Genomic DNA, 19186 nt, shown 5'->3' with positions numbered 1-19186 from the left:
GTAAAAACTACAGAAAAAAAATTGTAAATTAAGATTTTTTTGTCTAAAAATTTTAAATAGAAGTAAAAAAAATTAGAATTTATAATTTTAACAGTTTATGTAAAAAAAATGTATTTTAGAATTTTAAGATAAAATTTCTATACGTTTTTTGTAAACTTTTATCGGCCTCACATGGAAAATACAGAAAAAAAAATTGTAAATTCAGGAACTTTTGTCTAAAAATTATAAAAAAAAGTAGAATTTATAATTTTAAGGTGTTAAAAAAATTCATTTTATATTTCAGAATTTTGAGGTAAAATTTTATTAAATAATTTTTTTCTAAACTTTCGTCTGAAAATTGTAAAAACGTAGAATTTATAATTTTAACGTGTAAAAAAATCCATGTTCCTGTAAATATATTTCAGAATTTTTAAGTAAAATTTTATAGCTTTTTTTTTGTAAACTTTTTGTAGTTTTACATGGAAAATACAGAAATAAATTGTAAATTTAGGTTTTTTCGTTTAAAAATTGCTTACAGAACTAGTAAAAGAATAAAAAAATATCATTTTAACGTTAAAAAAAATTCATTTTGTATTTTCAAGTAATGAAGGAAAATTTTATTAAATAATTTTTTGTACACGTTTTTTAGTCTCAATATGGAAAATTCCGAAAAAAATTGTAAATTCAGGTTTTTTTTCGTTTAATAATTGTTTACAGAACTATTAAAAAAAGTAGAATTTATAATTTTAAAGTGTAAAAAAATTCTTATTTTATTTTAGAATTTTGAAGATAAAATTTTATGAAATAATTCTTTTGTAAACTTTTTATAGTTTTACTAGGAAAATACAAAAAAATATTGTAGATTTAAGTTTTTTTTTTGTTTAAATATTGTTACAGGACTAGAAAAAATGTAGAATTTACAATTTTAACGTAAAAAAAAATTCATTTTGTATTTTAGAATTTTGAGGTAAAATTTTGTTTACCTAATAATTTTTTGTAAACTTTTTTTTAGTTTTACTTGTAAAATACAGAAATATTTGTAAATTCAGGTAGTTTCGTTTGAAAATTGTAAAAACGTAGAATTTATAAGTTCAACGGTTAAAAAAAATTCATTTTCTATTTGAGAATTTTGACGCAAAATTTTATTAAATAATTTTTGTTTTAACTTTTCTAGTCTCATATGGAAAATTCCGGAAGAAAAATTGTAAATTCAGGTACTATCGTCTAAAAATTGTTAAAAAAAAATTGTATTTAGAATTTTGAGGTGAAATTTTATACTTTTTTTGTAAACTTTTTGTAGTTTTACTTTGAAAATACAAAAATATATTGTAAATTTAGATATTTTTTAAAATTGTTTACAGAACTATTAAAAGAGTAGAATTTATAATTTTAAAATCAAAAAAAAAATTCATTTTTAGAATTTTGAGGTAAAATTTTATTAAATAATTTTTTTGGAAACTTTTTTTAGTCTTAATATAGAAAATTCAGAAAAATAATTGTAAATTCATGATTTTGCGTTTAAAAATTGTTTACAGAAATATTAAAAAAGTAAAATTTACAATTTTAAAGTCCAAAAAAAGTTTTTATTGCGTATTTTAGAATTTTGAGGATAAAATTTTGTGAAATAATTCTTTTGTAAACTTTTTGTAGTTTTGCTTGGAAAATACAGAAAAATATTGTAAATTTAGGTTTTTTCGTTTAAAAATTGTTTTTATACCAAGTAAAAAAATAGAATTTATAATTAATAACATGTAAAAAAATTCATATTGAATTTTAGAATTTTGAGGTAAAATTTTATACTTTTTTTTGTAAACTTTTTTGTAGTTTTACTTGGAAAATATACAGAAAATAATTGTAATCTTAAGTTATTTCGTCTAAAAATTGTTTTGCAGAACTAGTAAAAAAGTAAAATTAATAATTTTAACGTACAAAAAAAATTTTATTCTATATTTTAGAATTTTGAGGTAAAATTTTACTAAATAATTCTTTTTTAAACTTTTTTTAAGCTTTACTTTTAAAAAACAGAGAAAAAAATTGTAAATTCAAGTATTTTCGTCTAAAAATTGTTCATTTTGTATTTTACAAGTTTTAGGTAAAATTTTATACAGTTTTTGTAAACTTTTTGTAATCTCACATGAAAAAAATGAAAAAAATTGTAAACTCAGGTATTTTCCTCTAAAAAATGTTAAAAAATTGTAAGAACGAAGAATTTATAATTTTTAGAGTGTAAAAAAATTCATATTTTAGAATTTTGAGGTTTGTAAAAAAAAGGTTATCTCTACAATCATAAATAGTATTTTTAAAATTAAATAATGTTTTTTATTTATTAACCAGATTCCAAAATATAGAAATAAAAGTATATCAGAAATTTAAAAATTAAATTTGTTTCATTTGCAAAAAAAAAATTTCTCCGTTATATTACAATTTTTCATTAAGTTTTTCATTTCTTAAAAATAAAAATTCAATAAAAGACAATCATTTCGTATTTGAAAAATAAATTAAAATTTTTTTTATACCAAATTGTAATTAATTTTTTTTTCAGGATTTTTTTTTCGTATCTATAGAAACAAAAGTTTAAGAGACAATTTATCTCGATTCTGTTTTATTTTTTCACGTGAAGTCAAATAAAATAAAACTTATTTTTATATCTTTTTTTTTTTAATTTTGAGAAAAACAACATTTTCGATGCCCTTGAAAATAAAGTAAGCATTCAAAATTTTACAAAATATGCTAAATGAGAAAAATTCATTTCAACAATGTCAACGTCGAATTTAGAAAATTCGAACTCCATTTCCTGTAAGTATTTTCGCACAATTATTTAACTATAACCAAACTTTTTTTTAGTAATTTTGAATGAAAAATTATTGTAATATTATAAAACTGTATATTAATTATAATCATTAGTGTAATAATTATAATATAAGTTTATCAATTTTAATGTAATGTAAATATATTCGAGGTTAAAATTATTAATACGGAATTACGGATTTTAAGAAAATTAAAGAATTAATATAAAGTAAAAGTTAACGAATATTTTTATAGCAAGAAGAAATTAATTTATAAACTATTAAATTTTTTTTTTTTTTTTTTTTTTTATTTTTAAATTACAGGTAGAGGTGACAATCAATCTTCAAATATCGACACTGCAATAAATAAAAGATGTTTAAAAAGGCCAATTCCAATTTCCGCACGACAGAAGACCAACACAAAAGCAAATATCGGAACAACTTCACATTCCAAAGTAAAAAAATTATAAAAAAATTATTTAAAAAAAATTATTTTAACTGCTTTTTTTTCTTTATTTTTTTTTTAAATTCAACTTAATAACAAATTTTTCTAGTTTCTTCGATTTTTATTTGGTAATTTTAAAAAGAATCTTTTTTTTCCTTCTTAGGCAGATTTACCAGAAAATGGAAATTTAACTCAAAGATCGAATTCAAAAACACGTGCAAGATCGTCTTCAGTTGCTAGAATTTCAAAAAATTCAAATAATTCACAGAAACGAATAATCGAAAATCAATATTTAACGAAGAAAAATCGTTACAATGTGGTGCGAAAAGAAATGGAAAATAAGCACGTAAGTCTATTTTTTTTTTTTTTTTTTTGCTTTTATTGCTTATTTTTTTATTTTTTTTATTTTATAATTACAAGGCCGAATAATTTTAATAAACAAATAAAAATTTCTTTAAAATACGTACAATTTAGAATTCGGAATAATAACTACAAAAATATTTTTCAAATTAATCTTTTGAGATTTCTACTTAAAAATAAAAAAATAATTGAATTCTTGTGATAATTATTGTTATTTATGAAAATATTGAATTTTGCAATGAATTTTTTATAAAAATGCCTCAAAATAATTGGATTTTCGGGAATGATTTTGTTATTATAGACATTATTGAATTCTATCGAAAAATTATTTATATGTTAATAATTTAATTCTTGGGGAGAATTTTATTAAAATCTAAAAGAATAATTGAATTATTTCAAAGAAATTTAATTAAAATTGTATTTAAAATAATTAATTTCATTCGAACAATTTTATTAAAATATTTGAAAATAATTGAATTCCTTTGAAAAATTCTAATATTTTTGTAAATGATTGAATTCTTCAAAAAGAATTTCAAAAATCCTTTTTTTAAATAATTGATTTTTCCGAGGAATTGAAATTAAATTTTTAGGAACAATTACATTTTTTGAGCAATTCTTGTAAAATAGTATTAAAAATAATTGAAATCCTCCAAAGAATTTTATTATATTTATAAAAATAATTGAAATCCTGCGATGAATTTTATTATTTATGAAAATAATTGAATTATTGCATAATTGTGATGAATATTGTTATTTATGAAAATAATGGAATTTTACAATGAATTTTATAAAAAATTTCAAAAATAATTAAATTTCTAATAAGAATTTTATTATTTATAAAAATAATTGAATTCTTTTAATGAAATGAAACTTTATTTATGAAAATAATTGAATTTTTCAATTAATTAATTTAAAAAAGTATTAAAGATAATTGAAATTCTTTGATGAGTTTTATTAATTTTGAAAATAATTAAGTTCTTGTGATGAATATTATTATTTATAATTGAATTTAGAAAAATTTTTGAAAATAATTGAAATTTTGGCATGAATTTGATTAAAAATTTTGAAAATAATTGAATTTTATTAACATTTTGGAAAATAATTGAATTTTCTTAAAATTTTTGAAAATAATTGAATTTTATTACTTTTGAAAATAATTGAATTCTTGTGATGAATATTATTATTTATCATTGAATTGAGAAATTTTTTTGGAAATAATTGAAATTTTGCCATGAATTTTATTAAAGATTTTGAAAATAACTGAATTTTATTACTTTTCAAAATAATTGAATTCCTGTGATAAATATATTATTATTTACGAAATTAATTGAATTTTGCAATGAATTTTATTAAAGTTTATGAAAATAATTAAATTTTGTCGAAGAATTTTGCTATTCATTTATAAAGCAATAATTGAAATGTTGACAATTTTTTTTTTATATTTTTTGAAAATAATTGAATTTTTGCAGAGAATTTGATTAATTTTGAAAATAATTAAATTCTGGTGATGAATATTCTTATTTATGAAAATAATTCAATTTTACAATGAATTTTATTAAAAAAAAAAAAAAAAAGAATTGAATTTCTGTGAAAAATTTTGTTATTTTTGAAAATAATTGAATTCTTCATAAGAATTTTATAAACCTTTTTTTAATACCTAATTAGTTTTTTCGAAAAATAATAAATATTATGAAAATTTTGTTTTAAATAATTGAATTATTGTGGAAAACTTTATTTATGAAAATAATTGAATTTTTCAATTAATTAATTTAAAGTAGTTATTAAAAATAATTGAAATTCTTCGATGAGTTTTATTATTTATGAAAATAATTTAATTCTTGCTTAGAATTTTATTAAAAATCTTTTTAAAAAATTGAATTTTCATGAAAAATGTTGTTATTAGTGAAAGTAATTGAATTATTGTCAAAAATTGTAATGTATAAAAATTTTGCCAAATAATTGATTTTTTCGAAATTATTTTAAAAATTCTGTTCTAAATGAATTGAATTTCTGTGGAAATTTTATTATTTATGAAAATAATTGAATTTTGGATAAAGTTTATCAATTTTTTTTTTAAATAATTGAATTCTTTTGCGAAATTTTATGAAAATAATTGAATTTCGAATATTTTCTTGAAAATAATAGAATCGTTTTAAAGAATTTGATTATAATTTTTGAGAATAATTTTTCGATTTCTAGTATTAGCGAATTTAAAGTAGTTGAATAAAATATAAAATTTCCAATATAATTTACAGAAAGTTGCTGTTGAAATGTACGATGAAGTATTACAATTACGAGACAAGGTAATTTCAATGGGAGCAAAAGATCCAGGAAAACCAGAGGAAATCGGTTTGATTTCGTGCTCCGATAAAGAAAAACGCCTCGATTCACAAATAATCGCCGAAATTGAAACACCAATTCAAATTCCCGAATCAGATATTGATAATGAATTCATGGAAAATATTGAATCAAATTTACACTCAATACCAGAGAGTTTAATTGATTTTTGTAAAAAAGTTCTCAGCGATCGAATGGAAATTGTCTCATGGGTCATGGAATATGATCATCAAGATTGTGAAAATGATTTTGCATTAAATGAAAAAATTGAAATCTTCCGCAACGAGGACAATGAATTAATTGAAAAACTTGAATTCACCAGAAAACAACAAACGGAATTAATAGAAAATCTAACGAAAAAATTACAATCACTTTGGACTGAATGTCAGAGTTATCGTTCGAATTTCAAGAATTCTGAACAAAATATTTTGGGTGTTGAGAAATTTAAAAATCTTTTGGAAATTGAAATGGAAAAGAGTCAAAAATTAAAGGAAGGAAAGAGTTTGGTTGAAAATCAATTGGCAAAAGTTAGAAGTAAATTGAAGGATTTTGAAAATCAGATGAGCAATAGTGAGGGGAAAGTGAGTCAATTGCAAAATTCTTTGGAGCATTTGAAGACGCAATTGAAGCAAAAGGAGGCACTTTTAGAACAGCAGAATAAGGATTTGCAGAAGGCTTCAAGAAGTAATAAGAGCACTGTCAGTAAATTGGAGGCGCAAAGGGAAACTCTCGAATCGCGGTAATTTTCATTTTTCATGATAAAATCAAAATTCTTGTTAATTTCAATATAATAATAGTTTTGAATAGTAAAAATATTGTCGCGCATTCATTAAATCGTCACTATTAACAAAATAATTCCAAAATCAATTTCAAATATCTTATAAAATTCTAAACGGACTCGCAGGCTTCGCACTCCATTATGAGTTTAAAAAAGTAGGAAAAAGTAGCTTCGATGACAAAAAAAAATAGGAAATAGTAGCCTCGATGACAGAAAAAAGGAGTATACATATATTCCAGGGTGTCTACTAACCGGAAAATCCGGGAATTTAATTCGACCGGGAAAAACCGGGAATAAGTCAGAAATTATATTCCAACCCGGGAATTTTCTCACCAAATTAGAAAGAACTTTATCATTTTAATTTGTGTTTAAAAAATCGCTTTTTATTTTAATTTTTATAGATATTTATACTGTTCTCTAAATTTAAATCAGTTAAAAATAATTAATTTTATAGTTAAAAATCAGTCACTGATTTAAATATAGTGTGTAAATAAATAAATTACAAAAAAATTATCGAATTAATAAAAATTTCGTGAAATTCAACTGAAAATAATAAATTTTATTAAAGAATTTCATTAAAAACTTTTTAACAAATCGAATTTTCAAAATATTTTAACTTAATAATTGATAAATAATTAAATTTTATAAGGAGTCACATTCTAATGTATTCATGTTTTCTAGTGCGAAGATTAATAATTAAAATTTTTATTTGTTAATTTAAAAAATATATACACTTCAAATTTTTTCAATAAAATTGAATTTTCGCAAAGTTTTTTTGAAAATTTTGAAAAATAAGATTTTTAAATTTTTTTAATTCTCTTGTTTCAAGATAATTGAATTTTTATAGACAAATAATTGAAAATTTTTGATATAATTGAAATTTCTTTACATTCTATTAAAAATAATTTACTTCTTTTAAAGAATTTTATTTCAATTCTTTGAAAATAATCAAGGGAAGTTAATCATCGTAATTATAATTTTATTTTTAAAAATTTCTTCGCAATACATTCAATTATTTTCATAAATAGTAAAACTTGAAAAATGAGCATTCTTGAGAATTTTATTAAAATTCGTCGAAAGAATTCAATTATTTCTAGAAACTGTAAACAAATTCTTCTCAAGAATTCAATTATTTCCATAAATAACAAGAATTCAATTATTTTCAAAAATTTTTCTTAATTTAATAATTTGTATGTCTACTATTTTAATAAAATTTCCAAAAAGAATTCAATTATTTAAAAACAATTTTGACAAAATTCTACACGAATATTCAATTATTTTCTAAAAAAACGGAAATTTAATAGGAATTGAATTATTAAAGATAGAGTTTCTAAATTTTTTTTTAAAATCAATTATTTGAAACTTTTTTATAAAATCCTCACAATAATTTAATTATTTCCATAAATAACAAAACTCATTGCAGAAATTAAATTATTTTTTATACAATTCTAATCAAATTCCTTGAAAAATGTAATTATTCTTAAAAATTTGATTAAAATTCGTCGAAAGAATTCAATTATTTCTATTATTTCCATAAATATCAAAATTCTTCAGATTTACTAAATTCTTTTGAATATTATTTTTGAAAAATATTCTTCACAAGAATTCAATTATTTATTTATTTATTTATTTAAGTAGTAAACGGAACTATGCCCGTTTATTTATTTATTTTCATAAATTTTCATAAAATTATAAAAAAACAATTCAATTATTTTCAAAAGTAATAAAATTCTTCGCAGAAATTCAATTATGTTTAAAATTTTTTTTTGAAATTCTCTTCGCATTTCAATTATATTTATAAATAATTAAATTGTTCTCCACAATTCAATTATTTTCAAAAATTTTAATAAAATTCTACGCAAACATTTAATTATTTTCATAAATATTTGATAACATTCTTTGGATGGATTCAATTACTTTTATAAATAGTAAAATTCTTTGCAGAAATTCAATTAGTATCAATAAATTTTAATGAAATTGAATTAATCAAATTTTCACTTATAATTATGAACAAACACGATTTTTTTTTAAATTGAAAAAATTCTTTGTTTAATTCAATTACTTTCCAAATTTTTAATTAAAATTCTTAAAAAAAACATTATTTTCAAAAAATTTAAAGAAACTCCTCAAAACAATTTAATTATTCATAGAAAATCTAATAAAAATTTTTGAAACCATTTGTAGATTTATTTATGTTCGAAATCAAATAAATTTAAATTTGATGGGAAAATAAAACCGGGAAAAATTAGGACAAAGTCGGGAAAAATCGGGAATTTAAAGGTTATCATTTGCAAGAAAATCTAAACACAATTTATAATCAGTCACTATTGATAGAGTAAATGTCGGTAAAATTATTCTCTAATATCTTATTGACGGTCGTTTTTCATTAACGATTTTAGTTTTTAACATTGTTTTTAAATGGAAATTTGAAAACTAAAAATCTAAATGTGACTATTTGTTGAGAAAAGTAGCTTTTAGTAGCATTAGGCTCAAAAAAGTAGCCAAAAAAGTAGCCTCGTATCAAAAAAGTAGCAAATAGTAGCTTTTAGTAGAAGAGTGCGAAGCCTGGGACTGGAAAAGCCATTACAGGAATCGTTTATCGACAATTACCGACATTTACATAATTACAGAAATCATTTACCGACAATTACCAACATTCGTATAGTGAACATTACAAAATCGATTTTAATTTTCTCTATACGCAAACTGGGACTTAATTTTCGAAAGTAATTTAGAAAAAACATCTTCCAGTGACTAAAAACTATTGAAAATCAAAATTTTTTTCTTGTTTTGACTTTTACAGACTCGCCAGTTTAACAACAGAGCTGTCTAATAAGACCAATGATTACGAATTGATTCAAAAGAGAGTAAATCTGTTGGAGGATAGAGTTAAAGAACTGGATCAAGAAAAGCAACTAAGGTTCTTAAAAACAATTTAACTTTCAGTTCCAGCAATTATTTAAAACATTTTAAAAAAAATAATTTAATTCACTCTTCTAATTAATGATTCAATTTCAAGTCACCGGAAATAAAAGTGTTTTTGCAATACTGTAATTTTAGATTGCAGGTAGAAGCCAAATTGGCAGAATTAATGGAATACAGTGGAAAATTGGAGAAGGAAAACAAAGAATTATCGAAAAAGGCAGAATCATTGGGTGATTATTTTATATCTAGTACATATTAACTATATGATTTTTTTTAAATTTAAAAAAAAAAAAATTTTTTATTTAAAAAAATTTTTTTTTTTATTTTTTTTATAATTTGAAAAAGAAGCCTACAAAATTAATTTAATATCAAATAAAAATGTAATTTCCAGTCAATAAAGGATTGAACGAAACTAAATTGTGCACTGAACTAGAAGATGCAAAAACTACAATTTTAAAGCAAGAGGAAAGAATCGATCAGCTTCACAAGGAAAGGGAAGAATTAGTAGCCGCCATGAAACGGGTTTCTGTAGGTTGCTTTAATTAAATATTTGGACAGAACACCCAAAAATTGAAAATTGTATGAAATTACTGTCTCACATTGGCTTTTATATTCCATATTATCATTTACACAATTTTACAAAAAATAATTTAAATCTTCTTTTAAAAAATACTAGCAACAACACCTCCTACTGCCTTCTTTTAAAAATAAAATTAGCTATTTTAAAAATAATAGAATTTAAAAATTTTCTAATTTAAATTTTTATTGAAAACACTAAAAAAAATTCAATTTTGGAGAAAATACAAATATTTTCAGAAATTCAATATTTGAAAAAAAAATTCAACTATGTTCAAAATTTAAAAAAAAATCCCAATTATCTTTATAAATAATCAAATTCTTGTCCAAATTTCAATTATTTTTCATAAATTTAAAAAAAAATTCTTGTCCTAATTTCAATTATTTTCAAAAATAAAATGCATTTTTCTAATTTCAATGATTCTCAATATCTACTATTTTTATAAAATTGTCCAAAAAGATTTCAATTATTTAAAAAAAAAAAATTTTTGTAAAATTTAATTATTTTCATAAATAACAATATTTATCACAAGAATTCAGTTATTTTCAAAATTAATAAAATTCTCCGCTGAAATTCAAATATTTTCAAAAAATCTAAAAAAAAATTGTTCAACATTTCAATTATTGCTTTATAAATGAATAGTAAAATTCTTCGATAAAATTCAATTATTTTCGGAAATTTTAATAAAATTCATTGCAAAATTCAATTAATTTCGTATAAATAATAGTATATTCATCACAAGAATTCAATTATTTTGAAAAATAATAAAATTCAATTATTTTCAAAAATAATAAAATTCAATTATTTTCAAAAATTTTTAATAAAATTCATGGCAAAATTTCAATTATTTTAAAAAAAATTTCTTAATTCAATGATAAATAATAATATTCATCACAAGAATTCAATTATTTTCAAAAGTAATAAAATTCAATTATTTTCAAAATTTGTAATCAAATTCATGACAAGATTTCAATTATTTTCAAAAATTTTTCGTAATTCAATGATAAATAATAATATTCATCATAAGAACTCAATCATTTTCAAAAGTTTCTTTTTTTATTTATTTTTTTTTTTATTAAAAAAATTTTTAATCAAATTCATGACAAAAATTTTAATAAAATTCAATTATTTTCAAAAATTTGAATAAATTTCAATTATTATCAAAATTTTTAATAAAATTCATAACAAAATTTCAATTATATTTAAAATTTTTTGGAAAATTCATTGGAAAATTCAATTATTTTCAATTCAATTATGTTTCAAAAATTTTAATAAAATTCAATTATTTTCAAAAATTTTAATAAAATTCAATTATTTTCAAAAATTTTAAGTAAATTCAATTATTTTAAAAATTTTTATTAAAATCAATTATTTTCCAAATTTTTAATCAAATTCATGGCAAAATTTCAATTATTTTCAAAAATTTTAATAAAATTCATGGCAAAATTTCAAAAATTTTCAAAAATTTTTCTTAATGCAATAATTTGTGTATTTTTATTTTAATAGAATTTCTAAAAAGAATTCAATTATTTAAAAAACAATTTTGACAAAATTCGACACGAATATTCAATTATTTTCTAAAATAATGAAAATTTCACTGGAATTCAATTATTTTTATAAATAATTAAATTTTTTTTAAAGAATTAAATTATTTTCATTAAAAATAATAATTTAAAATTCCAGAAAATAATAATTGAATTAAAATTATGAAAATAATTTTTGAATTATTTTTTTTGAATTAATTATAAAATAATTAAATATAAACTTTTTTATAATTTTTCTTTTAAAATATTTTCAATTTTAAAATTAATGTATTGAAAAAATCATCGAATTGTTGCAAAGAATTTTATCAAAAAATTTGATAATAATAGAATTTTTTCAAATAATTTTATTATTTAGAAAAATAACTGAATTTTGGCGAAGAATTTTATTAAAATTTTTAAAAATCCTAATTAAATTCTTTTGAAGAATTTCTTTGAATTTTTTTTAAACTAATGGAGTTTTTTTTTAATAATTTTAATTGAAAATTTTGAAAGCAATTGAATTTTATGAAGGATTTAATTTAAAATTGTATTTGAAAATAATTAAATTCTTGCGAAAAATTTTACTATATTTATAAAAATAATTGAATTGTTCCAAAGAATTTATTAAAATTTTAGGAAATAATTGAAATTTATGGAAATATTTGAAAATATTTGAATTCATCCGAGGAATTAAATTAAAATTGCTTTAAAAAGTAATTGATTTCTTGCAAAGAATGTTACTTTTTATAAAATTAATTGAATTCTTACGAAAAATTTTACTATTTATAAAAATAATGGAATTCTTACGAAGGATTTATTAAAATTTTAGAAAAAAAAATTGAATTATTATTATAGTTAATTAATTAATTATAGTTAATAATTAATAATTTATATTCCTCTTTCTGAATCAAGAACTTTATTTAATTTCAAAATTTTAGGGACAAGAACTATCTGAAGAGAAGCAAAATAAATTAATATCGGACCTCACGAGAACGACGAATGAGTTGAAAAATTTTAAAGACGAAAATCTTCAGTTAAAAAAAAATCTCAAATCTGCGTAAGAAATAATTTTAAAATATTTCTTTTTTAATTTTTAAAACAAAATAATGATAAAATTTAAAAATTAACGAAGTGTAATTTTTAACAGAGTAAATAAGGGAGAAAATGTTCAGAAGCAACTAACGGAATTGCATGCTCGTTTACAAAATCAATGCAAAGAAAATGGAAAAGCCGATTGGAGTGTTCTGATAATAGATTTGCAACAGCAAAATTCTGATCTTAAGTGTACGATAACCGACGTTGCGAGGCAAAATAAAAAACTCGAAGCTGAACTTTCACAAAAGCAAGTTGAGCTTGAGTGTCTTCAGCATTTTCAGGATAGAATATTGAAAGCAAAGGAGGAGATGAAAAATAAGCATCTGAATAAAACTGCTCAGAAGAAAGTGGGTCCGGTAAGTGAAAACTACAGGGTTGCCACAGGTCAGGAAAAAGTCAGGGATTTTTATCAAAAATTACTGCAAAAAAATTAAATTTAATGAATTTTTGTTTAATAACTTTTTCTTTGCCTCATAAACTAAGAAATTACTACAAATTCAGAAAAAACCTTCAATTATTTCTATTTCTGACAATAACTTCATTTTAAATAACTTAATTCTATTGAAGAACTACCATAAAATACTTACTTTATAAAACATTTAATAAAGTATTTTTTTGTAAAATTTTATTTCAATTCTGTTCAAATTGATTTCAATTTTAAAAATTTTAACGCAATTCTTTGAAAGAATTCAACTATCATAATAAATATTCTTAGTGTTTTTTTTATAGTACTTTTGTACGAATGGGCATTGCCCGTATATTTCTGAATAAATAAATAAATATTAAAATTCTTTCCAAAAATTCAATTATTTTCAAAAAATTAAAAAAAAAATTTCTCGTCAACATTTTAATTATCTTTATAAATAACAAAATTCTTCGCTAAAATTCAATTATATTCAGAAATTTTTATAAAATTCATTGTAAAAATTCAATTATTTTCATAAATAACAATATTCATCACAAGAATTCAATTATTTTCCAAATTAATAAAATTCTCCGCAGAAATTCAATTATTTTCAAAAAAATCTGAAAAGAAAAATTGTCAACATTTCAATTATTGCTTTATAAATGAATAGCAAAAATTCTTCGACAAAATTCAATTATTTTCAGGAATTTTAATAAAATTCATTGCAAAATTCAATTAATTTCGTAAATAATAATATATTCATCACAGGAATTCAATTATTTTGAAAAGCAATAAAATTCAATTATTTTTAAAATTTTTTAATTAAATTCTTGGCAAAATTTCAATTATTTTCAAAAAAATATCTTAATTCAATGATAAAATAATAATATTCATCACAAGAATTCAATTATTTTCAAAAATTTTATTAAATTCAATTATTTTCAAAATTTTTAATAAAATTCATAGCAAAATTTCAATTATTTTCAGGAATTTTAATAAAATTCATTGCAAAATTCAATTAATTTCGTAAATAATAATATATTCATCACAGGAATTCAATTATTTTGAAAAGTAATAAAATTTAATTATTTTCAAAAACTTTTCGTAATTTAATGATAAATAATAATATTCATCATAAGAACTCAATCATTTTCAAAAGTTTTGTTTTTTATTTTTTTTTTTAATTAAAAAAATTTTTAATCAAATTCATGACAAAAATTTTAATAAAATTCAATTATTTTCAAAAATTTTAATAGATTTCAATTATTATCAAAATTTTTAATAAAATTCATAACAAAATTTCAATTATATTTAAAAATTTTAGGAAAATTCATTGGAAAATTCAATTATTTTCAATTCAATTATGTTTCAAAAATTTTAATAAAATTCAATTATTTTCAAAAATTTTAATAAAACTCAATTATTTTCAAAAATTTTAATAAAATTCTATTATTTTCCAAATTTTTAATAAAATTCAATTATCTTCAAATATTTTAATAAAATTCAGTTATTTTCAAAAATTTTAGTAAAATTTATTGCAAAATTCAATTATTTCCCTTAAATAATAGTATTCATCACAAGAATTTAATTATTTTTCAAAAATTTTAATAAATTTCAATTATTTTCAAAATTTTTAATGAAATTCATGACAAAATTTCAATTATTTTCAAGAATTTTAGTAAGATTCTTTGAAAAATTCATTTATTTTTATAAATAATAGTATTCATCACAAAAATTCAATTATGTTTCAAAAATTTTAGTAAAATTCAATTATGTTTCAAAAATTTTAGTAAAATTCAATTATGTTTCAAAAATTTTAGTAAAATTCAATTATGTTTCAAAAATTTTAATAAAATTCAGTTATTTTCAAAAATTTTAATAAAATCCTATTATTTTCAAAATTTTTCTATTATTTTCAAAAATTTTAATAAAATTCAATTATTTTAAAAAATTTTAGTAAAATTTCTTGCAAAATTCAATTATTTTCATAAATCACAAGAATTTTCACATCACAAGAATTCAATTATTTTTCAAAAATTTTAATAAAATTCATGGCAAAATATCAATTATTTTCAAAAATTTTTCTTAATTCAATAATTTGTATATTTTTATTTTAATAAAATTTCTGATAAGAATTCAATTATTTAAAAACAATTTTGACAGAATTCAACACGAATATTCAATTAATTTTTAAAATAATGAAAATTTCACAGGAATTCAATTATTAATAATAGAATTTGCATAAATTTTTTTAAAAAGTAATCAATATTGTTTGAAACTTTTTTTTATAAAATTCTTCGCAATAATTCAATTTTTTAAATAAATAATAAAACTGATTGCAGAATTTCAATTATTTTTAATTCAATTTTAAACGTATTCCTCGAAAAATGTAATTATTCTTAAAAATTTTATTAAAATTCGTCGAAAATATTCAATTATTTAAATTGATAAAATTATGTATAAGAATTCAATTTTATAAAACATTTAATTAGTCAATAAATTGTCTATGTTTATATTTAAATAATTGAATTCTCGTAGAATTTTCGAATACAAATTGATTTAAAAATTAATTTCATTTAAAGTTTTAGATAATAATTAAATTTTGGAGAAATTACATATTAATAATTGCAATTTTTCAGAAATAATTGAATTTTGAAAAGATTTCAAATTAAAAACTTTGAAAATCTGAATTTTTCATACTTTTAATTAAAAATTCTGTGGAACTAATTTTTTCACAAAAAGCTTATTCGAAATTTTTGAAATTTATTTCAATTTTTTATTTTCTAATGTATGTATTGACGTAAAATTGAATTATGTTAAACAAATGGATTTAAAAATTCTCAAAGAAGAACTTTTTTAAAAATTATTAAAAATTGATTTAAAGAAGAATTTTTGATTTAAAAATTGGAGAAAATAATAATTGAATTGAAATGATGAAAATGATTTTGAAGAAGTTAGAGTAACAGGATTCTTATATTATAATATAAAATAATAAAATAATAATTGTATCACTTGGTCACCTTTATTTCTTCAATGTTTTTTATAATAAATATTTTTATTTTTTTTTACTTATAAATATTTTTATCAAGAAAAAGTTAAAATTTTGTCTGGAAATCAGGGAAAAACAGAATTAAATTTTTGTGGCAACCCTGAACTAACCAAAAATTTCTCTAATATTTACAAACATTAACAAAAAAAAAAAAAAAAAAAAAAAAAAAAAAAAAAAAATTCGAACAAATAAATAGGGTTCATCAGCAACGCAGGATTATGAAGACATCTTTAACAAACTCGAGGAGAAACAAACACGAATAATGCAATTGGAAAAAATGCTAAAACAAATGGAGGATCAACAGGAAAGATCTCAAACGCAAAGAGTTCGTTTAGAGAGTCGAATTGCCCAACTGGAAGTGTCGGCTAAAGAAAAAACACATCGGTATGTCGGGGATTATAATGTGCCTGTTAAAAATTTTCCAAAAACCACACTAAACATACCCTCACCACCGGCATCTAAAAATTTATTTCAAGAATTACAACTTTCCTCGCCACGAAATAAAATTTCCAAATTACCAAAATTCATTAATAGTACAAGCAATAAAAAACTTCCAACTTCTTTAAAATCACCGCGAATTAAAATTTCCCCACGTAATCGTTCAATTTTTCACGATAAGGAGCAAAATTCTAAGAATTCAAAAAATCACATTGACCACTTTCAAAGGGGTGGTCAACAATTAACCCCATTGACGAATGCTCCCAAAGTCCCCAAAGTTCAAGATTCTCAATACGATTGGTTATTAAATGCTTTTTCAAAACCCAGATTTACACTAAATTTGAATACATCGCCGACAAGGGAATCACCTAGAGATAAAAATTTAAGAAATAAATCCGTAAAGTCCCGTCGAATATGTAGTCAAAGTAAGGAATCGATAATTCGCGGTTATAAAAGAAGATCATTTCGATTTAATCGACCGCATTGTGATTATCAATCACCCCGAAAGCAAACGCCCTCGATTCGTGTTCGACAATATACTGTATAGAACACTTTTTTTCCAAATAATCAATTTTAATACATTTCATATTTTTACACTCAATTTACAATTTTTTCCACTAAGAAAATTAAAAAAAAAAAAAAAAAAAAAAAAAAAAAAAAATAATTTACATACAATCAATTTTTTCCTCAAGTTGTAAATTGATTTCTATTTACTTTTAATTAAAATAAATTATATAATATATTTAATTCTGAAAATAAAAAGTAAGCTAAATTTTATTAAAATAAGAATTCAATGGCGCATTAATGGTCTGCTTTAATAAGCTAGGTACTTGTTTGCAGTTTTGTTTTGTATTTGCGGGAAAAATATTTTTAAAAAAAATTCCTTACAGAGTGCCTAGTCAATTGAAGCAGACTTCGAATGTTGCAAATAAAATAAATCTCATAAATTTTATCTTTTTTTTTTATAGGAACAAAACATTCAGCATCCTGTAAGGAATTTTTTAGTGAAAAAAAAATTTGTTTTTTTCTTGTAAAAATTTTATGTAAATTTTATTCTATTTCAATGATTCTGTGCATCTGAATATCTGAATTCACGTGCATCATTGGGGGAAAAACGTATTTTCTTTTTTTTTTTTTTTTTAACGAAATGTTTATAAGAGTTTTATTTGTAAAGTTTTATTTTATATACGCATTGTTACAAAAATAAATAATACATTTAAAAACAAAATATGATAATTATGAATTTTAAATAATTGTTTTTCAAAATTATTTACGTAATATTTACCTATAGAAATAAGTTCTTCTTTAAAAAATCTTCGAGAATTAAATTATTTAAATACGAAAATTCAATTTTTTATAATAATTAAAAATCTTAAAAAATTATGATGAAAAAATTCTAAGAATTAAGAAGTTTTTAAAAATATTTTAATGTAATTTTTCGAAAACAATCGAATTTCTTAAAAGAGTTTTTTTATTATTTTAAAAACTAATTAATTTTTAGATGAATTTTAATTAAATATTTTGAACATTATTTTTTTCTCCAAAATGTTAAAAATAATTCAAAAATGTTATTATTTTTGTATGTATTTAAATTTTTGAAAATATGTCATTAAAAATTCTGAAAATATTGAATTTTAAAAAATTAGAAACTAATTTTCATTAATTTTCATTTTTGAATTTACCTTTAAAGATTTTTCATCAAAATTTTTGATATTTCAATTATTTTCAAAATTTACAATTAAAATTCTTCAAAAGTTGATTTTCAAAAATTATAAATATTAATACTTGAAATTATTGCTTTATAAATAAATAGCAAAATTCTTCGACAAAATTTAAATATTTTCAGGAATTTTAATAAAATTAATTGCAAAATTCAATAAATTTCCTAAATAATAGTATTTTCATCACAGGAATTCAATTATTTTGCAAAGAAAATAAAATTCAATTATTTTCAAAAATTTTTAATAAAATTCATGGCAAAATTTTAATTATTTTCAAAAAATTTCTTAATTCAATGATAAATAATAATATTCATCACAAGAATTCAATTATTTTCAAAAATTTTATTAAATTCAATTATTTTTAAAAATTTTATTAAATTCAATTATTTTCAAAATTATTACTAAAATTCATAGCAAAATTTCAATTATTTTAAGGAATTTTTATAAAATTAATTGCAAAATTCAACTAATTTCGTAAATAATAGTTTATTCATCACAGGAATTCAATTATTTTAAAAAGTAATAAAATTCAATTTATTTTCAAAAATTTTTAATAAAATTTATGGCAAAATTTTAATTATTTTCAAAAAATTTCTTAATTTAATGATAAATAATAATATTCATCACAAGAATTTAATTATTTTCAAAAATTTAAATAAAATTCAATTATTTTCCAAAATTTTATTAAATTCAATTATTTTCAAAATTTTTAATAAAAAATTTTTTTTTTTTTTTCATAGCAAAATTTCAGTTATTTCTAGGAATTT

The 19186-nt window shown here is 19.4% G+C and overlaps 1 protein-coding gene across 1 annotated transcript; it reads left to right on the top strand.

Annotated features, from left to right (window-relative positions):
• Positions 1-2735: 2735 nt before the first annotated feature.
• Positions 2736-17261, top strand: LOC122503511 (protein Daple-like). The gene is made up of 11 exons (XM_043614081.1): positions 2736-2775; positions 3090-3220; positions 3374-3556; positions 5826-5931; positions 6007-6646; positions 9489-9605; positions 9746-9840; positions 10002-10138; positions 12649-12767; positions 12858-13161; positions 16457-17261. Exons 1-11 carry the CDS (start codon positions 2736-2738, stop codon positions 17243-17245), a joined length of 2661 nt encoding a protein of 886 aa, XP_043470016.1. The 3' UTR covers positions 17246-17261.
• Positions 17262-19186: the final 1925 nt, after the last annotated feature.

Source organism: Leptopilina heterotoma, unplaced genomic scaffold (assembly GCF_015476425.1).
Source record: "Leptopilina heterotoma isolate Lh14 unplaced genomic scaffold, ASM1547642v1 Lhet_263, whole genome shotgun sequence".
In the NCBI taxonomy this organism is placed as follows: Eukaryota; Metazoa; Arthropoda; class Insecta; order Hymenoptera; family Figitidae; genus Leptopilina; species Leptopilina heterotoma.
Note: the sequence above shows the minus strand (reverse complement) of the source record. Positions and strands in the feature narration are given on the sequence as shown.

Excerpts from the sequence above, each read along its gene's own strand:
- LOC122503511 (XM_043614081.1), top strand. The coding sequence starts at position 2,736 with ATGTCAACGTCGAATTTAGAAAATTCGAACTCCATTTCCT. Across the intron at positions 3,221-3,373 it reads GAACAACTTCACATTCCAAA|GCAGATTTACCAGAAAATGG; the intron begins GTAAAAAAATTA and ends TTTCCTTCTTAG. Across the intron at positions 3,557-5,825 it reads AAGAAATGGAAAATAAGCAC|AAAGTTGCTGTTGAAATGTA; the intron begins GTAAGTCTATTT and ends TATAATTTACAG.